This window comes from Panicum virgatum, chromosome 2N (assembly GCF_016808335.1).
Source record: "Panicum virgatum strain AP13 chromosome 2N, P.virgatum_v5, whole genome shotgun sequence".
Taxonomy (NCBI): domain Eukaryota; kingdom Viridiplantae; phylum Streptophyta; class Magnoliopsida; order Poales; family Poaceae; genus Panicum; species Panicum virgatum.
The window spans coordinates 64,861,255-64,885,941 of NC_053146.1; the positions used below are offsets into that span (position 1 = coordinate 64,861,255).

Genomic DNA, 24,687 nt, shown 5'->3' on the forward strand with positions numbered 1-24,687 from the left:
GGGGTGGTAATGGATTATGCTCCTAATATTTTCTTCACAATTCAATTTAGTTTTAAATTTTTTTAGCTTAAAATTATATAAGATTAAAACTCGGCTCTTAAATTATATAGGCTGAAAATTAAGGCCCTTTACCATTCTTATCAACGTGTCGAGTGACAAAAATGTACTGGTATGTTTGGTCGGATAAGAAATGACGGATGCTGATATGTTTGGTCTTGTGCCTCAATGTCCCATATTTTGCATGGTGACATGATTGTTGAAATTTTATGTTCTATGTTAATTTGGATTTTAGAACAATTTTAAGTGAAAGGCCAAATATCGGCTACGATACTTTTGTTGGTTGTGAAATTCTTGGAATTAGACGTAACTTCAGCAAAGATGAAAAATCATAGAATTATGGCTATAGGCATCATAAATTTATATATTTATTTATTATGATCATAAAGCGGATTTTATCAATTGATTCTGCATCCCAAACTTTTTTGTTCTACATTAATGAATTATTTTAATAATTAAGATTTTGAAGACCAGACTGTATGCTATCCCGTCAGCAATTAAGAGTGCATTAACTACCCTACAACTTATGGTGCTTCAATATTCTCTTATTTGCCTTTTGAGCCTTGTCGAATTCAATAGTTTCTTCTGCTAAAAAAAAATTCAATGGTTTCTAGCTTGAATATTACACCATTTGAGATCGTCATATTGAAGTCTCCTTTATTAGTTGTAACTAGGAAAATATCCTGAAGTACAAGTTGTGATGCTTCTCATCTCACTTCTTCATATATGAGCTAATTTATTTAGCCATCAGCTCGTTATCACTTTACATCATGTTATCATAGTGTTCGTCTACACGGCCGTTGGCTATTTACACGACGTGTAAATTCTACTCAATGGCTAGCCGTGTAGGCTGATTAGTCATGTAAAGCTATGCAAAATCATTTCGAACGTTTAAAACACCATTTAAACGTGTGTGTGTATACCGAATTTTTGCTAAATGGTGGGTGACCGAAGGTTCAGGCTACCATTATCATAGCTAAAGGAGTATTGTGCGCTACACCCCTACTGTCTCATGATGGGCTCTCTGCCTTGCCACATACATTTAGGTGCAACGAATGTGTTCGACTTGATCAAAACCTGCTCTTAGTGATCCATCTTTATCGGAGAATCTCTTATCGTTAGAATTGACATGTTTCTATTGGCAGCTCACTTCACACTAAGATGCTACTCACCTTTCCACAAAGATTGCCTCCTTTAGAAATTCTATGAAAGATTTTTCTGTTTCTAGCCAGTAAGCTCACTTTGTACCAAAGAAGAAAACATTTATGTCACCTGCATCAGCCCAAAATCATCACAATGCTAGTGCAATTTGAGGGTAACCGGGGGCCTTAGCCGCGAACCACACTGTGCCCAGTGCCAGCCGCTGGGTCACATGCTCCAAGCTTCCAAACCAAGCAACCCCAACCCCCACCCTCCACCCGAGGGCGCAATGCGCAAAACTCCAACCACCCCGAGGTCCCCGCCGCAAAAAATCCACGCGTGCCCGCTCCCTCTCGCCGCCGGCCGCCGCCGCCTCACTCTTACTACACTCCACCGCGGGCCAAGCACTCCGCCCCTCCCCCACTGCCCCGCCCCAATGCGACGGCGGCCCCCGCCGCCGCCGCCGACTCGACTCATGGCCGCACAAACCCTACCACTGAAGCTGCTCTTGCTGCTGCTGCTGCTCGGAGACGCGACCTCGGTTTCCGGCAGCGGCGAGCGCGAGGCGTTGATGAAGTTCAAGGCGGCTGTGACGGCCGACCCGGGCGGACTGCTGCGCGACTGGACCCCGGCCTCCGCAGACCACTGCCGCTGGCTGGGTGTGTCGTGCGGCGCGGGCGGGGAGGTGGTCGCGTTCAACATCTCCTCCGCGCCAGGTCGCGCGCTCGCGGGCGAGCTGTCCCCGGCCGTCGCGGCGCTGCGGGCGCTCCGCGTGCTCGCTCTCCCGTCCCACGCGCTCTCGGGACAGCTCCCACCGGCGATCTGGTCGCTGCGCCGCCTCCAAGTGCTTGACCTCTCCGGCAACCGGCTCCAGGGTGGAATCCCCGCGGCGCTGGCCTGCGTCGAGCTCCAGACTCTGGACCTCGCCTACAACCAGCTCAACGGTTCCGTGCCCGCGGCCCTCGTCGCGCTCCCTGGGCTGCGGCGCCTGTCACTTGCCTCCAACCGATTCGGCGGCGCCATCCCTGACGAACTTGGTGGCGCCGGGTGCCGAAGCCTGCAGTTCCTCGACCTCTCCGGGAACCTGCTCGTCGGTGGCATCCCCCGGAGCTTGGGCAACTGTAGCAAGCTGGAAGCGCTGTCGCTGTCCTCCAATCTGCTGGATGACATCATTCCGCCAGAGATTGGTCGGCTGAAGAACCTGCGGGCTTTGGATGTGTCCAGGAACAGTTTTAGTGGGCCTGTGCCATCAGAGCTTGGTGGTTGTGTTCAGCTGTCAGTGCTTGTGTTGTCCAATCCTTATGCGGGGCTTGATGGTTTGAATTCGTCCGATTACGGAGCGGTCGATGACTTCAACTACTTCCAAGGAGGGATTCCGGAAGCTGTCGCAGCGCTGCCGAAGCTGAGGGTGCTGTGGGCACCAAGGGCTACATTGGAGGGGAAGTTGCCGGGCAACTGGAGTTCTTGCCAGAGCTTGGAGGTGATGAATTTGGGGGACAATCTGTTGTCTGGTGGCATTCCTAAGGGCCTGGTGGAATGTGCGAATCTGAGGTTCTTGAATTTGAGCTCGAACAAGCTTATAGGTTCAGTCGACCCTTCACTGCCAGTTCCTTGCATGGATGTGTTTGATGTCAGCGGAAACCAGTTATCTGGCATGATTCCAGTATTTATCTCAAAGAATTGTCTTTCCTCCCTGCCACCATTGGATGACTTGGTGTCAGAGTATTCTTCCTTCTTCACATATCAAGCGCTTGCTGGCTTTATCTCAACCTCATTACCATTGGGTGTGCATTTGACAGGCTACCATAGTTTTGCCCGGAACAATTTTACTGGTGCAGTTGCAACCTTGCCGCTTGCTGCTGAGAAGTTGGGGATGCAGGGGTCCTATGCATTCTTGGCTGATGGGAATCATCTCGGCGGGCAGCTTCAGCCTGGCCTATTTGACAAGTGCAACAGCTCAAGGGGCTTTGTTGTGGAAGTCAGCAACAACTTGATAGCTGGAGCTATTCCTGAAGAAATTGGCTTGCTGTGCAGTTCTCTTGTTGTTCTTGGTATTGCTGGTAACCAGCTTTCAGGTACGATACCATCAAGCATCGGGGGCTTAAGTTACCTTATCAGCTTGGATTTGAGTAGGAATCACCTTGGTGGTGAAATTCCTACTTCTGTGAAGAAACTGCCGCATTTAGAGCACCTCTCTTTGGCCCATAATCTTCTGAACGGCACCATTCCAGCTGATATTAATCAGCTGCATGCTCTCCGGGTTTTGGACCTCTCATCAAACCTTCTCACAGGGGTGATCCCTGATGCCCTTGCTGACTTGAGAAATCTCACTGCACTCCTCCTTGATAACAATAAACTTACTGGGAATATTCCTTCAGGATTTGCTACTTCAGCATCCCTCGCCATGTTTAATGTGTCATTCAACAATTTGTCTGGTCCAGTGCCAACGAATGGGAATACGGTTAGATGTGATAGCGTTATTGGGAATCCTTTACTGCAATCTTGTCATGTGTACACTCTGGCCGTGCCCTCAGCTGCTCAGCAGGGTCGTGGTTTGAATTCAAATGACTCCAATGATACTACAACTTCAGACCCACAAAATGAAGGAGGGAACAACTCATTCAATGCAATTGAAATAGCTTCTATCACTTCTGCAACAGCAATTGTTTCTGTCCTCCTTGCACTGGTTGTGCTCTTCATATACACAAGGAAATGCGCTCCCCGGATGTCAGCTCGGTCTTCTGGAAGAAGGGAAGTTACAATTTTCCAAGATATCGGTGTGCCGATCACTTATGAGACTGTTGTTCGAGCCACTGGAAGTTTCAATGCGAGCAATTGCATTGGAAGTGGAGGCTTTGGAGCCACATACAAGGCTGAAATTGCACCTGGAGTGTTGGTAGCTATTAAGAGGCTCTCAGTCGGGAGATTTCAGGGAGCCCAACAGTTCCATGCGGAGATAAAAACCCTAGGGAGATTGAGGCATCAAAATCTTGTTACCTTGGTAGGTTACCATCTTGGTGAGTCTGAAATGTTTCTCATATATAACTACTTGTCTGGAGGAAACCTTGAGAGGTTTATACAGGAGAGATCGAAGAGACCAGTAGACTGGAAAATGCTGCACAAGATTGCACTGGATGTTGCAAAAGCACTTGCTTATCTGCATGATACATGTGTTCCTCGTATCCTTCACCGGGATGTGAAGCCAAGCAATATTTTGTTGGACACGAACAATAATGCTTATCTCTCAGACTTTGGACTGGCAAGACTCTTGGGGAATTCAGAAACACATGCAACCACTGGTGTAGCTGGAACATTTGGATATGTTGCTCCAGAATACGCTATGACTTGCCGTGTTTCAGATAAAGCTGATGTGTATAGCTATGGTGTTGTCCTGATGGAGCTAATCTCAGACAAGAAAGCCTTGGACCCATCATTTTCTCCCTATGGTAATGGGTTCAACATAGTTGCTTGGGCATGCATGCTGCTTCGTCAAGGCCGTGCTCGGGAATTCTTTATTGATGGTCTGTGGGATGTTAGCCCGCATGATGACTTGGTAGAAACATTGCATTTAGCAGTGATGTGCACTGTTGATTCACTATCCATACGGCCAACTATGAAGCAGGTTGTCCAGCGGTTAAAGCAACTACAGCCCCCAATTCGTGAACATCGATAGAGATGAATAATTTACATATTCCCCATCTAGAAGGTAAAGATAGCTGGGACCTGCGCCTGTGATGATTTTTTTTTTCTAATCATCTGTTTGACTAGATTTTATCCTGTAGATGGCAGCTTTGTATAATATAGTTTCCTCCAGAATTTCACTAATGTATCTGCTGATAAGAAGAGCAGGTGTAAATTAACAATCTTAATGCCAAAGATTTCAGATTTCAGTTAAGAGCATCTTACTGTATTCATATATAACATATGTCTTGGTCACTTTCTACCGTTCTATTGACACAGTGCAAATGGCTGAAGGTCAGAGAATTATGCATGCTAATTATGTGAAACAAGATTAAATTATACTTTATCCAAAGATAAAGGGGGATCACATACTGATTTGCGGTTAACAGTAACTATTCCAAAAACAATGTATGGCCATTGCTAAATCCAAGGAAATTGTCTCCAAGATGAAAACAACTCCAGCGCTACAATCTGAATCAAAGAACCCAGCTACCAGACAAGCCATTATATATCCTACCCCCAACCTTACAAATCGTGATCAATCTTTCTTCTTGGCGGTCCACTCCTGGAACCGGCGGAGGCTCGCCGGGAAGTCAGTGAAGAGCCCGTCGACGCCGACGTCGTTGATCCAGTAGTCGTACTCGGCGTACGGGTCCTGCCGGAAGTTGAAGTGCAGGAACTTGTTCTCGTTGCGGTACGTGTAGGGGTGCACCTGCAGCCCGCGCGCGTGCGCCATGGCGACGAGGTCCGTCGGCGTGGCCAGCCGGTTGTCCTTGGTCGGCGGCACCACCGTGTCCTTCCACGGCCCGATGCCCACCACGTACTTCCTCATGTAGTCGAGGTACTCGCCGGAGGTGATCTCGTCGTAGGACTGGTTGGTGTCCTCGGTCCGGACGGTCACGCCGTCGATCAGGAAGACGAGCGGCGAGTCGGTGAGGCCGGCGGCGCGGACCAGAGCCGTCGGCGCGAAGGACTGGACGAAGACCGGCTTGGCGCGCCACTCCGGCGACATGTACCTGCCCCCGTACCCGTACTTCTTGAGCGTCGCGATGAACTTGTCCTAGTACTTCTTCCCGTCCGCCCACTGCACGTGCTTGTTCATGAACGCCGGGTTCTTCATCTACGGGTAGATCCCGACCACCCTCTTGGCGTTCAGCGCTGTAGACATACATGTATTAGGATTGGTTTCCGATAGCTATTGTTATATTCTACTAGGACTCAAAGTCCTACTTCTGTACTAATCGGTCATGTACCAATCCCTCTTGTAACTTGCTCTATATAATGCAATGCATCGGCAGCCTATGGGCTTAAGCCGTTCCAATATTATCTTACATGGTATTAGAGCCACCTTCTCCTAAAAACATCTAGCCACTTTTTTTTTTCGTCGACGACCTAGATGGCTTCGACGAGCGCGGCTTCGACTTCGGTCTCCTTCACAATCCCGGTGTCCGAGAAACTCACCCGGGACAACTTCCTGGTGTGGCGAGCCCAGGTTCTACCTGCCGTGCGTGCCGCACGTCTGGTCGGCATCCTCGATGGTTCTTCGGCCGAGCCCTCCCCGGTGATCCAAGTCGAGAAACCCGACAAATCTACAGAAAAGGTGGAAAATCCTGCCTATGTGCAATGGATCGCACAAGATCAACAAGTCTTGTCTTACCTGCTGTCATCTATGACCAAGGAGATCCTAGTTCAGGTTTCCTCTCTTGAGCATACAGCAGAGGTTTGGAAGGCTATCACTGAGATGTTCTCATCTCAATCCAAGTCACGCGTCCTTCAATTGCGTTCTCAGCTTTCACGCATGAAGAAGGGAGATCTTTCTGCGTCAGCTTATTATACAAAGATGAAAGGACTTGCAGACGAGATGGCTGCAGCAGGGAAGAAACTTGATGATGATGATATTATAGAATATATTCTCAATGGATTGGATGCTGAGTACAATCCGTTTGTGTCTTCTATGACTATCAAAGACAACGTCAGTTTGAGTGATTTATATGCTCAACTTCTCTCTTATGAAGCTCGCCTCCTTCAACAGAATCAAGATGGCGGACATTTTTATTCTTCAGCTAATTCTGCTTCCCGAGGACAGGGACAGGGCCGTGCTCGTGGTCCAGGTCGTGGCCAAATCGGATCTGGTCGAGGATCCAACAAGAGCAGCAGCAATCATAGCTTTGATGATCAAGATGAGGCTCCTTTGTGTCAACTTTGTGAACGTACAGGGCATACAGTTCATAATTGCTGGTATCGTTTTAATAGGAAGTATGTTCCTCCAAGCAATGGTGTTGGTGGCGCACGTCAACCTGGTTCCAGTACTCAAAAATCAGTGTCATTTGTTGTGCCTTCCTATGGCATTGATTCTAACTGGTATATGGACTCAGGATCTACTGATCATATAACAAGTGAATTGGACAAACTTACTACTCGGGAACGCTATCATGGTGGTGATCAGATCCTGGCTGCGGATGGTAAAGGTATGAGCATTAGTCACATTGGTAAATCTATTATTCGTACCCCCAAGCGAGATTTTTCTTTTAACAATATCCTTCATGTGCCCTCAGCTCAAAAGAACCTTGTTTCAGTCCAAAAATTCACCACTGATAATGATGTGTTTCTTGAGTTTCATCCGACCTTTTTTTGTGTGAAGGATCTGCACACAAAGAACCTTCTTCTTCAAGGTAGATGTCAAGATGGCCTATATCCTCTATCATCCTCCACTGCTCAAACTTATCATGTAGTCAAGCCTTCTATCTCCCGGTGGCATCATCGTTTGGGGCATCCCTCTTCTATCATTGTTGATCGAGTCATTAGAGACAATAATTTATCTTTCAGCCGTGAATCTAGTCCAGCCGTTTGTGATGCATGTCAACAAGCTAAGAGTCATCAGTTGCCTTATCCGAAATCCACTAGTGTCTTCTTACCCATTAGAGTTAATTTTTTCGGATGTGTGGGGTCCTGCTCCTCAGTCAGTTGGTCGGTATCAGTACTATGTAAGCTTTATTGATGATTTTAGTAAGTTTACATGGATATATCTTCTCCGAAATCGATCTGAAGTTTTTCAAGTTTTTCTAAATTTCCAACAACATGTTGAGCGTCTGTTTAATCGAAAGATTATTACTATGCAAACTGATTGGGGCGGTGAACATCAAAAACTAAATTTCTTTTTCCAAAAGATTGACATCGTTCATCATGTCTCTTGTCCTCATGCTCATCAGCAAAATGGCTCGGCTGAAAGAAAACATAGGCATATTGCTGAAGTTGGGCTATCTCTTTTAGCACAAGCTTCTATGCCTTTAAAATTTTGGGATGAAGCTTTTTTGGCAGCCACATACCTCATCAATCGAACTCCTAGTCGAGTTATTGATTTTTCTACACCTTTGTATCGTCTCTTCCATGACAAACCAAACTATTCTTTTCTTCGCGTTTTTGGCTGCGCTTGTTGGCCGAATCTTCGTCCCTATAATAAACACAAACTTCAGTTTCGCTCCAAACAATGAGCTTTTCTTGGCTACAGTAATCTTCATAAAGGATACAAGTGCTTAGACATCTCCACTGGCCGTGTTTATATCTCTCGTGATGTGGTATTTGATGAGAGTATTTTCCCTTTTTCTAATCTTCATCCTAATGCGGGCTCTCGTCTTAAATCTGAGATTCTTTTATTACCACCTAGCCTGCTCAATTCTTTTGGGGATATGAATAATAGTATTTACCCTATGGCTAACGCTTCACTTGAGCCTTCTTTGTCGTGTGCTGATCATAGCCCAGATGCTTCCTCGGAGTGTCAGCAAGCTACAGCTTCCGATTCTGGTACAAGTTAGCTGCATTTTCATGTGTTCCCTAACTCTAATGGAGGACCTGTCTTTTTTTAGCAAGTCAACAGCAATACTGACACCGGAGCTGCTCTGCTGCCTGCGGGCTCCGATCCTAGCGTTGATATGCTCAGCACTCCTGCACAACATGTGGCTCCTGCTGATTTGCTTGCACATGCTGCGGTGCCACTGTCTGTCCCGGAGCCAGCAGTGGATCCCGTCGACTCGCCGGCGGCTACTCCTACTAATTTGCAGGAATCCTCTACGCCGCCCCCTGCTTCACCTGGATGTTCTGCCCCACCAGGTCCTACCTCTACTTCTGGCTCCTCGAGGCGTCGTATTCCGCCACCACCTCCAGGTCCACCGAGGCCACTGCATGCTCCTATCCGTCAACGTCCGAGAACACGGTTGCAGGATAACATTCGTCAGCCCAAGCAATATACGGATGGTACTATTCGCTATGGATTGTTGAGTGAAGTTAAAGAACCACGGTCCTTAGACGAGGCTCTTGTTTCTCCAGATTGGAAAGCGGCAATGGATACTGAGTTTCAGGCTCTTATAAAAAATCAGATGTGGCATCTTGTGTCTCCAACTTCCGATCAAAATATTATTGACTGTAAGTGGGTTTATAAAGTTAAGCGCAAGGCCAATGGTAGGATTGATCGTTACAAGGCATGTTTGGTTGCTAAAGGATTTAAACAACGATATGGTTTAGACTATGAAGATACTTTTAGTCCAGTTGTCAAAGCGGCTACCATTAGACTTGTGTTGTCATTGGCTGTTTCAAATCAGTGGACTATAGGGCAGCTAGATGTTCAGAATGCGTTTTTACATGGTGTAACATCCGAAAAATAAGCTCAAATAAATCACCCACTAAAAAATATTTTTTTTCCAAAAATTTTTTCATCGCTGAGCTCGAATCACCTCAAAAAACTTTTCCGAGCACCCAGTGTCCCGACATCTTTCCCGGCGATCCCGCCGTCCCGACACCAATACTAATCGCCGTCCTATCCCCTTTTCCTTTCTCTCGTTCCGCGTGCTCGCCGTCGACCGGCTGAGCGTCGCAGCGCGCGCGTGGCCGACCGCCGCCGCGAATCGCGCCGACCGCTCTCTCTCTCTCTCTTTCCTCTCTCTCTTCTTTTCTTTTCTTTTTTTTTTTCCTTTTTTTCCTTTTTCCTTTTTCTCTTTTCTTTCTCCTCCTTCTTTCTTCCTTCCTTCTCCCTTCTTCTCCCACGCGCAGCGCGCAAGGGCGCCGAGCAGAGCTTGACGCCGAGCGCCGGCCCCCACCCCTCCTCCACTTGCGCGACCGCCCCTACTCCCCCGTCCCCTCCTCTGCGCGCGCCGTACCCCCTTGGCCCCTTGCCCGCCTTGGCGCTCGCGCCCGCCCCGGCGAGCCGCCCGCACAGCGCCGCCGACCACGCTGCACGCCGTCGCCTCAAGCGCCACCGCCCAGCTCCGCGATGCCAGAGCGGCCCCACGCCATTAATGGCCGCCGAGCTCGCTGTCCTCGCCGGCCACCCGCGCCCCCTCCTCCCCGCCCTCGTCAGCCTATAAATAGGCCCCTCCGCGCGCCTCCGCTCCTCCACGAACTCGCCCAGCCCCCGCGCGCCCCCTCCCCGGCCTTGCAGCGCCGCGGCCGCGGCCGCCTTTGCCCGCCGCCGCCGGCCCTCATGGACCCGCCTCCTCACACCGCCTCAGCACGCGGTGAGCGGGGGAATCGAATCCCCAGGGTCCCCTCGTGCTCTCCCCCTCCTCCATGGCCGCCGCCGCGCCCCCAGGGCCGCCGGCCGGGCGTCGCCGCCGCCAAACCCTCCCCTCCCCTATTTCCTGCCGAGGTAGGAGGAAGAAGGGCGATTTTTCCCTGAGCCCCTCCCCTTTTCCTCTTTTTCCAGAAAAGCCCTTCCACCCTTTTTAGTCTTTTTCAAAGAAGCCCTTCCTATTTTTCTTTTCCAAAAATGAACCCCTCCACCATACAAACCTAATTACATAAAGGCCCCTGCCCCTTTCTAAAGTGGCCCAACTATTTCTAAAAATTACAACTAAGTCCTTTCCTCTTCTAAAAATATTTTCCGATAAGTCCTTTCCGATAAGACTCATGCCCGCGCCCGCGCCTGCGGGACACGTGGCGCCCCCGGACCCCGCCCCGGCGGTATGTTGGTTCTACGCTCGTGGGAGGTCCGGACGGACGCGGGGAGGTCCCGGACCCCTATGGGGGTCCGCGCCCTCGGCTGTTGGCTCGGAGCTTCCCCTCCTCAGGGACACGTGGTGTCACCGGACCCGTCCCAGAGCGGGGAGCGGGTCCGGGGCCGTTGGCCCGGTGAGGTAAGAGCCTGACCCGTGGGGCCCAGCTGTTCCGCCCCTTATGGCATAGTTACGGATGACTACGCGAGTCCTACCTTACTGCAGTAGGAGTGGGTATCCCTGTTACAGGGTACCGACACCCTCTCTTATTTCTTTTAATGAATAAGCCCTCCCACCATATAAACATAATTTCAAATAGGTCCCTACCCCTTTCTGGAGTAACACAAATATTTTCAAAAATTATAATCAAGTGCTTCCACTCTCAAAAATAATTACAAAGAAGCCCTTGAACCCCCGTTTAATCCCTAACCACTCCTTCGACTCATCATTTCATGCGCAAAAAATCCTCCATTTGCCCCAAAACTTTACCACGCCATTTCTAATATAATTCTAGCCGTGCCATTAGAAAACCACTCAAAAATATTATTCCTATCTCCATATCTTAATTTCTTCCGATTCGAGCTTGACGATAAAAACATTTATTTCTTTTTATTTATTGTGTGTTTGTTTGTGTGTGCCGTAGATCACGGAGTGACCGAGGAAGAACCCGTCGACGAGCAGTACCGTGAGAAGGTGTGCGAGGACTAGTACCGTGAGCCCGAACCCGAAGGACGGTACCTCGATCAGGACTTCTCAAAAGGCTTTGTGAACGGCAAGTTCAATCTCATCCTTTGATTGCATATTTCGACCCAGTTTTATAAACACAACCTATTGTCCATTTTACAAAATTGCATATGCTTTTACTACTAAAATATGGTTGGATAGCCACCCCTTGATTTGTTATAGCCATTCCTTGACCACCTAGATTAACATCTATATATGATTTATTCTTTATGGATGTTAATCGCTGCTAAAGCGCCGCTTAGGACCCGGTACTTGTTTTATTACACTCAAAAATAGTTACAACATGCTTTATTAAAGGGAAAACGCGTGAGTATGAAGAAAAGGGAAGTTGGGTTATAAGGAATAAAATGTTAAGATGGGATGGATGAATGGCATTTCCTGGGAGGGTTGTCATGCGTCGGAGGCTCGTACCATTGTGGTAGAGCAAGGAGGTTGGGAGATATCCATCCTGTCACCATTAAGGACCGAGTTGATGTGTCATCTTGCCTAACTCAACTATCGTGCAAATCACTCTACCGTTGTATGTGGCAACGGCTTAGCATAAACCCCACTAGTTAGTCTGATAGCCATCAGGAAAGCTGAGAGCAACGGGTGACCAAGGAGAAGGGATAAGGTCGTGGTGACTTATGCCCCGGTTAAACCTCAGTGTTAGGTCAATGGCCCCTTGGTGAAGTCCGTGCTAGCCAGGTCTAGCTAAGGTGGGTAATGGCTTTGATGGGATCTGCACCGACACTAAGGTGATCGTGCTGTGGTACCCCACTTGTGGGTAAAGTTGCACATCTCTGCAGAGTGTAAAATCTATTCAAATAGCCGTGCTCACGGTATTGAGCGGGTTACGGTTCGGTCACACAACTAGACTTTTGGGAGGGATGTTTTTGCGGTGTGAGTTGTTTTGGGAAAAGTGTCCGGCAGTTGTGCCATGAGCTACTGCGGATGAGGAGTCCGGTAGCATTAAAACTTGGATCCTTTGTGTAGGATCAACCCCGCTTATTACTCTGTTAGTAATGAATCGCTTTGAGAAAACCCTTTTTAAAAATAAACCCCTGCACGTGTAAAATCTAGCTTTACTGCAAATAAACCTCAGCCTATCCTTGATTTATCCTGTGCATATCTGTGATACCCCCTCCGTGGATGGGGTTGGACTTGTTGGGTACTTTTCTACTCACCCGATATATATCTGTGGTTTTCTTCATAGGAAGATCCGGACTACGTTGTTGAAGACATTGAGTAGAGGTTGTGTCCGAACCCCAACCTTGCCTGTGGTGTTGGCCCTGTTCAGGATGCTTCTGCTGGCGCGATACTCTGAGCCCGAGATGGATCCCATGTGGGTCGTGCTTTGGTGTATCACCATAGCCTTTTTACTTCTTATTATCGTATGTATCGAGTGTCCGCCTCCTCGGAGGTTTGTACGGTGATATACCATCTGATGTAATAAATGTGTATCAGCCTCCTGGGACTGATATTTGTATCACATTTAAGTCACCTCTTATGAGGAGACGCTTCACATGGTGTTCTGGAGGAGGACGTTTATATGAAACAACCACCTGGCTATGAAGATTCACAATTTCTAGGCTATGTTTGCAAGCTTGATAAATCTCTGTATGGATTGAAACAGGCTCCTCGAGCATGGTATTCTCGGTTGAGCAATAAGCTTCAAGATCTTGGTTTTCAAGCATCAAAAGCTGACATTTCTCTATTTTTCTTTAAAAAAGGTGACATTATTATATACTTCTTGGTATATGTGGATGATATAATTGTTGTCAGTTCTATTCCGCAAGCAACTGATGCACTGCTACTGGATCTACGTGATGATTTTGCACTTAAAGATCTTGGCTCTCTACACTATTTTTTGGGCATTGAAGTGTCAGCCAATAAACATGACCTGTTACTCACTCAGTCCAAATATGCTCGTGATTTGATCTCTCGTGCTGGTCTCACAGATTGTAAAGCTGTTTCCACACCGATGGCTGTTTCAGAGAAACTCACTAAAAATGTTGGTGATCCTTTGGACAACAATACAGCTACAAAATACCGCAGTCTTGTTGGTGGTCTCCAATACTTGACACTTGTCCTGATATTGCTTTTGCGGTCAACAAAGTTTGTCAGTATCTTCACTCTCCCACATCCGTTCACTTTACCGCGGTTAAAAGAATTTTGAGGTATATTAGTGGTACGGTTGATTTTGGTCTCCGGATTGTTCCATCTCGGTCTAATTTGGTCTGTGCCTTTTCTGATGCTGACTGGGCCGGGTGCTCAGATGATAGGAAATCTACGGGAGGTTTTGCTATTTTTCTAGGTTCCAATCTTATCTCGTGGAGTGCTAGAAAACAAACCACGGTATCAAGATCGAGTACTGAAGCAGAATATAAAGCTCTTGCTAATGCAACAGCAGAAGTCATTTGGGTACAAAGTCTTCTCACAGAGTTGGGAATTTCACATCCGAAAGCTGTTGTTCTTTGGTGTGATAATATTGGTGCCACTTATTTATTAGCCAATCCGGTGTTTCATGCCCGTACTAAACATATTGAAGTCGACTATCACTTCGTCAGAGAGCGAGTTGGAGCCAAATTGTTGGATATACGGATCATATCATCCGCTGATCAAGTTGCTGATGGGTTTACAAAACCACAAACAGTGAACCGTTTGTAAGAATTCAGAGCCAATCTCAACTTGTGCAAGTTGTGATTGAGGGGGGTGTAGACATACATGTATTAGGATTGGTTTCCGATAGCTATTGTTATATTCTACTAGGACTCAAAGTCCTACTTCTGTACTAATCGGTCATGTACCAATCCCTCTTGTAACTTGCTCTATATAATGCAATGCATCGGCAGCCTATGGGTTTAAGCCGTTCCAATATTATCTTACAAGCGCGATGTTGATGAACTCCTCGAACGTGATGATCGACGAAATTGTGACAGACCCGCCGAGTTAAAACGCTTAATTAAGCATAACCGCCATCATTTGAACGTATCAGGCGCATTAGCTTAATTAAGTGTAACTTAACAGGTTGTTTCCAACCCACAGGCCGATCAAAACACACCAGAAGTCTTGCACGAAGGCGAGCGCAGAAGGTACCAGCATGATAAAAAACTTACAAAAATAGTAAATAATAGCAAAACTTTTACAAAACCGCTTTAAATTTAAACTTTATAAAAGAAAAGATAGCAGCGGAGAAGAATCTAACTTACAGAGCATTTTTACTAGAGAATAAATAAAACAAACTAAATAAGTCGAGAACTACCGAGACGTGAAGACAAGGCGCCACATCGAGCCCACCGATGTGAAACCTAGTTAGCTTCTATACCTGAAATAGGGTAAACAACAAACCCTGAGCAACTAATACTCAGCAAGACTTACCCAACCAGTGAGTATAACTTAGCCCACATACCTAGACATGCAAAGTTTTTGGCTGGTGGTTATTTTGCAGAAAAAACCCCTAAAGTAAATCCTTATTTTTCGACTTTTAGCCCCAAATTCTATATGCTTAATTCATGAACTAGTATTTGCATCTTCTAAGCAGCCATAGCAAACATTGAATATTAAATCAAGATAATTATTTTCCAAACATCACTTAAATTCTATAAGGCTTACTACGATGCAGTGCTGCGATCAAGGTGCTCATATCCGAGAGCGACTGACGGCGAATCGATCCGATTTAACCTTGCAAGGTGGACCTAACCAACACGGCACGTATAGGCCCCGTCGGACCCCACGCACCAACCCTTTCTCACCCCGTCTCGAACTACAGAACCGCCCCACCTACATATAGTCAGTCGAGCTCAACGTGAGACCACCAAAAGTAAACTTATGCATCCCGTTTCTCCGCGACTACTCGACTCGCCCTAAGGGGTGGTGATGAAGTTCTGTACTTTCGAAGCGAGGTAGTACTAGGCTTACCGGTTTCGACTACCTCCTACTCCCGGCATGCGGTTAGTACAATTCAAACTCGATCACAGGGCCAGACAACGGACGATCCTTAACCGACACAGACGGGGCTAACCTCTCCCCCGTCCGGTCTCCAAATTCTCTTTCTTTCCTGCATAATCCAATATTCCATATATCCAAAATATAGAGGCATCCTATATCTCGCGAGTGACCATAATCACTCGACTTCTACCGAGATCTAGTAAGAATAGCATTTCTATCGTCCTATACATACTAGTATATTCAAGGGAACCTAGGGATCATGCAACTAGGGTTCTAATCTATTCCTAAACCTAATGCACAAGTAATAGCAACATATATAGGTGTCATAATTTGAAATAATAGGATGTGCACCGGGGCTTGTCTGAGGGTAACACTAAGTTAGTGTTAATATTATTTTCGGCCTTGGGCCCTTCCGACCTTAGGCCGGGTCTTTGGTTGCGTCAGCGGGTCCTTCCATCTTCTGGAGATGTCCAGCGAACACCGTCTTAGGGTTTGGCTCCAACACCGCCTGCTTCACGTCCACACGTGTATGTCTAGCGTACCTAAATGAGGTGCATTAATGCATATGCATGAATATATATGAAATGCCAATTAAATGCATATGCATTGGATATAAATTAGTGCAACTAAAATTCCCTACTTACAAAAGAACCATACTCAAAATGAACTAGCTGGCGGATTGTCCGCTATGCAGCAGCGGACTGTCCGCAGCTCAACCTTGCCGATCTACCAGAACTACCAACTTCCCTGGATAAACTTAAAATTATACTGCGGACTGTCCGCGATCCAGTAGCGGACTGTCTGCAGTACACCTCTGCCAACCCACCAGAACCAACGACGTCTCTGGACGAATTTCAATACTCTCCGGCGGACTGTCCGCGCCCAAATGGAGGACCGTCTGCGGTTCAACTCGGCCGACCCACCAGAACCACCAATGTTTCTGGAGAATTTCTAGACTGACTGGCGGACTGTCCCCTCACCCTTAGCGGACTGTCCTCTATACACCTTCGCCAATCCACCAGATACAACGACGTCTCTGGACAAATTTCTAATCCTAACGACGGACTGTCCAGTCCTCCTTAGCGGACCGTCCACAGTTCAATTCTGCAAAACCATCAGAGACAATGTCTCTGGACAACTTGTAACATGACTTGCGGACTGTCCGGCCCTCCTGGGCGGACCGTCCGCGGTTCGTCTCTTTGACACTGCACGACAGGCGGCAACAGGTGCGGTGGTGGCGGCGGCAGCCGTTCCCCGGCGCCGGCGACGCACAACAGGAGGGGGAAAAAGGTCAGGGAGCACAAGTAACTCACCACGAATCCATTCTCGCGGTCGGTTCGGGCGGAGGATGACCGGAGAAGCGGATCGACGGTGGAGCCAAGCTTCAAGCGGGCTCCAATGGTGACCGGCGGTGGCGGGGGCGATTCCGGCCGGGAAGGAGCTAGCTATTGGTTGGGGAAGGTGGAGGAGGTGCTGGGGAAGGTGCTCGCGCAAAGAATCGAGGTATGGTGGCTGGAGGAGGGAGATCGAAGGAAGAGGGCGATGACGGAGCGAGCGGACGAGCGGAGCTCGTCTCTGATCGATGGAATGAGGATGAAAGAGGAGATGACAACCGGGGCCCACACCCAGATAAGGCGGACCGTCCGCGGTTCCAGAGTGGACCGTCCGGAGGTAGGGTGTTACAGAAATGCCTGCGGAAACAAGGAGAGAGTTCGGCCAGATTGTTCCTGAACATTGTTGGTCGGAATGATGATTGGATCGCCGGTTAGGAAGCCGGACGCGCCGCTCACCGTCGTCGGACTTGTCGCGGAAGTCCCATCGCTGCTTCGCCCTCAGCGTCTTGAGCTCCGCCAGCGTGAAATCAGCTGCAAGGAATCAAGAACAATAGAGCTTCGGGTTATCCCATCGATGATTTGGATCGACAATGAGATGAAATTACTGAATTGATTGATCCGGTATACGTGTACTGCGCACGTACTGATGAAGTATCCCGTGACGTTGACCCATTGCACCTCGAGCGTGCGGCGGCGGCCGGCGAACTCCGGGCGGTTGGCGACGTCCGTGGTGTCGTCGAGCGTGGTGTCGTGGAAGCAGACGAGGTGCCCGTCCTTGGTGGCCTCGATGTCCGCCTCGATGAAGTCGGCGCCCTCGTCGATGGCGCGCTCGTACGCCGCCGCCGTCTCCTCGGGGAGCTCGCCGTTGGATCCCCGGGGCGCGATGTTGAAGGGGCGGGACACCTGCAGCGGCGCCCTGTCCCCCCACGCCCCGCCCCCGCCTTCACCGACCAGCGGCCGCGCCGCGACGCCGCGCGCGCTACCAGACGCGACGGCCACGGCCGCGATCACCACCCCTGCACGCAAAAACGATTCAACCACAGATCAAGATCATGTCACGTCACGGCAGGCCAAGAGATCGTCGGACATGGGCACGTACGGAGGGACGCCATTTCCGCCGGCGCGATGGCTGCTGCTGCCGCCGGCTTGGGTGGGGGTGGAAGGCGGTGGACTGGTTGGACTGCCGCGACGGCGAGCGCTATATACGCAGAGGCGTTGCGGCGCGAGGAATATTCCAGCGGGATTTAGGCTAATCCTCGATAATCTGTTGCGGTGTTCGTTGGAGATTGCAGCGGGAGAAATGTGTTGGGCCTAGGAGTCGCCCACAGGGGCAGCTTTGGGCTGTGGCCGCTGAAATGAGCCCACGGCCCACCACGCCCAAGAAGGCCGCCGCATCAGAGCTGGCTTGGCCACGCGTCCGGAACTTCGCGTCAGTTCGGCCGGCCGAGAAATATCGTCGCCGGAGCGGTGATGACGACGCCGGCGACCGGCGTGTCGGAGAATCAACGGCTGGGGTGATGTCACCTCCACTTGTCTGGAACCGCAACGGATCAACCTTTCCGTGGTTGCGTCGTCCAACAGCAACCACGGACTGCTCAAAAAAAAAAAAAAACAGCAACCACGGAGGCCTGCCACCTCCCAGTATGGTGTCCCACGGGGACCGGCGTGTCGGAGAATCAACGGCTGTCCCTGTGAATCGTCTTAAGCCGCGTTTGGTTAACACCACCAAAAAAATTTCATAAAAAAACAAATGCATACATGAAGTATTAAACGAAATTTATTTGTAAAATTTTTTTACGGATGGATGTAACTTTTCGAGACGAATCTAATGACGGTAATTAATCCATAATTTGCTACAGTGATGCTACAGTAACGATTCTCTAATCGTGCAGTCAAAGGCCTCATTAGATTGATCTCACGAATTTACAAAGGGTCCTGCAAGTGGTTTTGTAGTTAGATTTTATTTAATACTCTAAATAAGCGATCAAAGATAAAAAAATTCGCGAATTTTTTTTCAACCCTAACCAAATACGGCTGTAAGACGATTCACAGGGATAGAGTGGTCATTTCTGTCGCTCTCTTCAGTCTTCACAGGGACAGTAGACGACGACGGTGACTCGAGCGTGGTGTGAAAGTGAGAAACTGCACAGTGACAGGAAGCCAGGTGACCTCAAGGCCTCAACTGTGGCCAGCGTCCATTTCGGAACTTGTTAACCTCACGGAACCCTCCAATTTGCTCACTCTGAACTTACAAGTTACAGCAGTATCCAGCTCGCTGACATAATTAACTAATCATATGATCACCATGAAACAAAAAAGAAAAGAAGTTTAAGCTTCTGCTTCTGTCTGCTCCTCAAAAACGTTTAAGCTTCTGCTTCTGCCAGCTCCTCAAAAAGTTTAAGCTTCTGCCTCCTGCTCAAGACACTACAAGAAATAGCTACATTAGTACCGGGCACATGCAGCCCTGAGTACCGGTTGCCCCGACCGGTACCGGCTATCCGGTACTAAATAAATGGTCCATTTAGTATCGGTCGCAGTGTCCGGTACTAAATAGCTGGTCTCTTTGAAAAAAATAAATGCACGTGTGCCGAGGTTCGAACTCATGACCTGTGGCCTCGCTAGTAGTATCCTCTACCATCTCACCCACACAGCATATGTGAGTGCATTGAAAATGTTATCCTTTTGAAGTAAAGGAGATGAACCATTTAGTACCGGGCCATAACACCACCCGGTACTAAATGTCATCATTTAGTACCGGATGGTGTTATGCCCCGGTACTAAATAGTTGGGGACCCCAAGAGCTATTTAGTACCGAGTCATAACATCAACCGGTACTAAATAATGACATTTAGTACTGGGTGGTGTTAAAAACCGATACTAAATGGCTCCAAGGGCATAAGTACCGGATTTAAAGCAACCGATATTAAATGGAGGTGGACGAAGGACTCTTTTTTTTTCTAGTAGTGAGAGTTTAGGCTTCTGCTTCTGTCTGCTTCCTCGCCTCCCCCTCTAGATTTGCTTGTACCAGCAGCACGCGCGCCACGATCACAAGAACACCGACTGCTGTGGGTTGACGACGATATGCCTTAGCGGGTTCGTGACGTCGCCGCCGCCGGCGTGCTTCACGAACTCCGCCGGCGTCAGGAAGTTGCCGTGGCAGACGCAAACTATCCTGACCTCCTCGCCCTTCCTGTACTTGTACAGGAAGCCGTCGGTCTTGCGGCCGCTGGGCCCCTCCACCTTGTAGGAGACCATCGGCATGTCCTCCACCATGCTGTTGCGGAGGTCGCCGGTGCTCGCCGTCCGCATCGTCAGTGACCGGAGGGTTCGCAGCGGCTGCTCGCGCCCGGCGGTTCGCAAGCTGCTCTGCCCACCGCTAGTGTTGTCCGAGGATGTGCTCGTCGCGGGAGGGCTATGCGACGGGGCTCCACCACCTGCGTTAAGAGCAGAGGCACAAGCTTTATTTCAGATTCATTCAACTGAGATAAAACCTGCATTGCCTGTGACAACCGACGAGACGAACTCTTAACATGTGCTAGTGTTTGAATATAACGAGTGTGATGCTCCATCATACGGAACTTGCTCCAATGGACAATGCATAAAAGTAGTAGGGTAGTAGACCATACACACCAGCCTAGACAATGATTAACCCCATAAACACACTTATGGCTACCTAATGACTCTACTTGCCTATCATTGCAGATGCTGATTAACTATAGATGGTCTAGCGTCTAGCCATAGTGTAGCACCTCTGTAAACTGCCGTGCACATCAAAGAATTCTGTAACTGACAGCAATCGAAACAAACTCTAGCTACCAGACGAAAACATGAGAGCTGATGTCTAAGGCATGAGAGCAATTGAGCAAACGTCTCAAACAATCTTCCCAAACCGATGAAACAAGATGACTTGGACATGACATGGAAAATTCCTGCGCCCTGAAGATCACGCCATCCATCCCTGACACCACTTCTTTCAGCTACGCTATGCGTGTCCGTATCGCAAATCCAGCATCGATAACAAAATGGCTACTCCTAAACAGGAGCATCAACCCACAGGGGGGTCATCATGAACAGGTAATGAGCACATAGCAACTACATGTCATCAGAATAGCAAAAGAACTCGCAAACCCACAGCTAAAATAAAGATCCCTGTCTGATGAAACCTGCTTCAGCTATCAGCTAGATCTCTCTGCTCATGCATCTCGTGCGCACCCAATACCCAACACAATATGCCGATGCATCATCAGGAAAGAAGCAGCAACCAAGACAACGAAATGGGATGGATAATCGTATTCATTAGCATGCTGTCATACCTTGCTCCGGCGCGCTGGACGAGGTGGTCCCCTGCAAGGCGACCGTGCGCCGGAACTGGAAGCCGCTGGGCACCGTCTGCTCCAGGGCCTCGTCGCGGCCGGCGCCGGCGCTTGTGCTTGTGGCGGACCTGCCGGAGTTCATGGAGTTCCGGCGCTCGAGGCGCTTGCGCTTGGCCTCGAGCCGCCGCTGGCTCTGCATCGCGCGGCGACGGAGCCGATCCTCCATATACTCGCTGGGGAGCGAGGACGTGCGGAGCAGGTCGGACGGCGGCGCCGTGACGGCGGCGGAGGTGAATCCTCCGGGCTGCGAGCAGATCGAGGGGATGGAGGAAGACCGCACGAGGCGCGGCTTCTTCGCGTCCTGCGCCGGGTCGGCGCCGAAGTAGCCGCCGAGGGACAGGCCGAGGCTGAGCTCGATCTCGTCCGACTCGGCGGTTGCTGCGCTCCCGCCGGCTCCCGCCGGTGCTCCTCCCTCCCGTCCGAACCCGCCCAGGAAATCCCTCGACGCCATGCGTCCCCACCGAACGACAATTCCTCCAACGGATTCACCGAAGAAGAACGCTTCTCAATGCCCAAAAATTCAGCTACAGAGAAGACAGCAACCGATTACGCTCTTCCGGGCTCAGCGAAGCACCAGACAGCACCAGATTTTCCACAAAAACCCCATCCCCCGCTAACACAGAATCCACGCCCCAAGCACGTAGCATTGCAGCAAGCAGCGAAACGAAGCACACCGTGAAATCGGGAGAACGGCGGAGCTAGCACGCACGCAGCGAAACGAAGCGGAATTCGAGAGACCAGATCCCTCACCGTGAGCGCGGAACAGGATGGATAGGAGGAGGAGGCGAGCCGAAGCGGATGGAGAGCAGAGGCGACCTCGGTGAGAACAAAAGAGAGGTGGTTTTCGCTGATTTTTTTTCGCCGGAAATAGGGAGCGGAAAATTGGGTTTTGTAGGGGGGGGGAGGTGGAGGCTCGTCGGATGGGACTACGAGCGCACGGCAGCTCGCCACGTGTCGGACAACGCGGACACGTGTTGGGCCGCCAAGAGCCGAGCCGGGACAGGGGCTTGCGCGGCTCGGCTCCGGCGCGCTGCGGTGGGGGCAGAACATAGCGTGACGTGTCGACGGCGCGGTGGGGCGTTGGGACTGACACTTTTTTTTTTTGATCAGGGACTGACACGTTTGGGGAGGATGATTCCTCTGTCGGGCCACGGGTTTTCAAGGCGGCTGGGAAAATATCTACTACCGCGCAGTGCTAACCAAGTAACATCTCTTTAGAAATATCGAGCTAAATAAAAGAATTAACATAAAAGGAACTCTATGAACACTGCTAATAAAAATGTAACCATGGCATGTGAGAAAGGTTTTTTTTTGACAAAAAAATCTGGTGATGCTGAGCTTTTTCACCCATATAAAGAACGGTAATGCATTGATGTTTTTTTCTCGCTGAATTTTTGGGAATTGAGAACCGTTGATGCTCTGGGAATCGGTGGAAAGAAGTGGTCTCGGAGGAGGTCGATGCTTCCATGGCGCGCGGCAGGTGTAAAGGTAAGGGCTACATATTCACCTAATACCTAACTTAGTGCTAACGATTGCCAGATAAGAAGAACATGTGTGGTTAAAACAATTCAAATAACTTTTTAGTAGAAAATCAGATGAAGCCTGGTGAGACTATTAAAAAGCATACCTATGAAAGATGGTGAGGTGGTAGATCTGGGTCTATGGGGTAAAATAAAGGGTAAAATCAATGGTGCTCGCCCAGATATAAGAACAACACAACAGGTAGCCATAAAGATATTACGGTGAAAAATAAAAAGTGTTATGGTAGATCTAACATCATCAAGCAAAAGTCAAAATAACTTATGGAAAAAAGAGAGAGAATATGTCCGACATACCGAAGATAGAGCAATTATGTGCCCATCCAAGTAGGAGGGCCATGGAGGTGGCCTTTGAGTAAGAATACTCAAGGACTCCATTAATCAATTCAAGTTACGGATCTCACATAAGATGTCAACTTTCAAAATTGAATATCTCATGATAATTCGTTGATCTAGCAAATATGAAGGCCTAAATAGCAAAAATAACTACAGTTATTGATAAGTTGCCATGGAAAGATATATAGAAGCTTAGCGAGACGTGTAGGTGTAGCAACACAGTCGGAATGGTTCGAGGATGGAGGGGTAGAGCGGTATAAATAGCAAATTGGAATGCAAACGGACAACATAAATTACGTAAGCCGTGATGTTTTCTTGTAACAACACGCAAGCCCTTACGTCATTCATATAAGGCGTTACTTGACAAATCTTCCCAGATCGGCTTCTTGCTATAAAGTTGAGAAACCAGAAGCGATGAGGAAGAAGTAACTTCATCGGCTCTAGCATTGTAATGTTCACTCTTGTTAATCTAACGTGTCACATAGCGAACTAGTCCTAGTGTAAGATAATGTTCTATGTAAAGAGAATGGATTCACTAACCTATTACATAGACTTTGAAATTTATTATCTAAATTTCAAAAGACTCATCGTAGATTCTATCGTAAAACTAGGTTATAGTAAAACACATGGTGCCATTAACTAGACACCATAAATAGAGAGGGCGTTCAAAAGATAATGTGTGAAAACAAAATCCAGCTAGACCCGTTTACTCACCTGGCCGGCTCGGCTCGACTAACGGCTGGGCTACACGAGAGGCGGCTCCAGGGGGACCACACCCCTAGGCGCAGGCAGGCAGGCTATAGCCTGCAACTGGCACCCAACGAAACAGCGGCAACTTGCCGCGGCGCCGGGGCCCACACGTGTCGCGCGGGGTCCTACGCAGCAGCGACACGTCCCTGGCATCCGCTTTAAACCCTTCCGCGGGGCCCGCGCGGGGACGAGGGGGGTAGTACGTGTGTGCGCGGTAGCGCCGCATCGCTCGCCACGTGCCGCGCTGCAGCCCGGCGCGCGCGGGCCCCACGACAGCTCACTGCCCCCGAGGCCAACTTGCCGGGTCGCCAGGCAGGCCCTCGCGCGGGACGCCGCTGCCCCGCCCGGGTCTCATGACGCGTGGGCCATGGGAGTAACGGGCCCCACGGGTGGTCGCGGTGGGGTGGGCTGAGCGGTCGTGACGTGCGGCTAGGAGAGAGGTGGCGTGAGGGGTAGCCGGGGGATAGCCGCGCGTCTACTGCACGCCTCGTCCAGTTTCCATGACACGCGGGCCCGTTGGTGTGCCGGGCCCGCATATCGGTGGCGGGCTGCGGGGTGTTGTGCGGTTGGGAGTTAGCCTGTGGTGCTTTGGGGATAGACCACTCCTAATCATGCTAGGGCTTGTTTAGATAAGTTTGTATTTTGTATTTTTATATTTTTAGAAGATAATTTTTAACATTTGAAATATTAAATGTAGGTTAAACACAAAATTAATTAAAGATCTCATCTGTAAACTACGAGACGAATCTAATAAACCTAATTAATTTTATCATTAGATCATATTTACTATAGTATTATTGTAGTAATTTAGTGTCTAATC

At 49.1% G+C, this 24,687-nt stretch overlaps 2 protein-coding genes, 1 non-coding gene and 1 pseudogene across 7 annotated transcripts; 2 read left to right on the forward strand and 2 right to left on the reverse strand.

The window, feature by feature from the left end:
- The first annotated feature begins 1,471 nt into the window (after positions 1 to 1,471).
- On the forward strand, positions 1,472 to 5,097 carry LOC120658506 (LRR receptor-like serine/threonine-protein kinase RPK2). Its single transcript, XM_039936756.1, has one exon. It carries the CDS (start codon positions 1,487 to 1,489, stop codon positions 4,868 to 4,870), a length of 3,384 nt encoding a protein of 1,127 aa, XP_039792690.1. The 5' UTR covers positions 1,472 to 1,486; the 3' UTR covers positions 4,871 to 5,097.
- A 154-nt stretch (positions 5,098 to 5,251) lies between these two features.
- On the reverse strand, positions 5,252 to 17,982 carry LOC120658573 (annotated as a pseudogene).
- LOC120663169 lies at positions 6,758 to 6,894 on the forward strand. The gene has a single exon (XR_005670391.1). It is a non-coding gene; the product is annotated as a small nucleolar RNA Z247 (small nucleolar RNA).
- Positions 17,983 to 19,035: 1,053 nt separating the features above from the next.
- LOC120658592 (ninja-family protein 5-like) lies at positions 19,036 to 23,346 on the reverse strand. 5 transcript variants are annotated; one of them, XR_005668740.1, is made up of 4 exons: positions 23,079 to 23,330; positions 21,184 to 21,767; positions 19,840 to 20,304; positions 19,036 to 19,292 (listed from the first exon to the last, which is right to left on the reverse strand). XR_005668740.1 is itself a non-coding variant. In XM_039936860.1 (3 exons), the coding sequence occupies exons 2-3, from the start codon at positions 21,692 to 21,694 to the stop codon at positions 19,916 to 19,918; spliced, it is 900 nt and encodes a 299-aa protein (XP_039792794.1). In that variant the 5' UTR covers positions 21,695 to 21,767; positions 23,079 to 23,346; the 3' UTR covers positions 19,036 to 19,915. The 5 variants fall into 5 exon arrangements, 2 of the variants coding, with proteins under 2 accessions (XP_039792794.1, XP_039792793.1); XR_005668739.1 differs by lacking the exon at positions 23,079 to 23,330 and adding an exon at positions 21,994 to 23,071; XR_005668738.1 differs by lacking the exon at positions 23,079 to 23,330 and having other exon boundaries at positions 21,184 to 23,071.
- Positions 23,347 to 24,687: the final 1,341 nt, after the last annotated feature.

Coding starts and splice junctions, on each gene's coding strand:
- LOC120658506 (XM_039936756.1), top strand. CDS start 1,487: ATGCGCAAAACTCCAACCACCCCGAGGTCCCCGCCGCAAAAAATCCAC.
- LOC120658592 (XM_039936860.1), bottom strand. CDS start 21,694: ATGGCGTCGAGGGATTTCCTGGGCGGGTTCGGACGGGAGGGAGGAGCA. Junction 20,305..21,183: donor GTCCAGCGCGCCGGAGCAAG/GTATGACAGCAT, acceptor CTCTTAACGCAG/GTGGTGGAGCCCCGTCGCAT.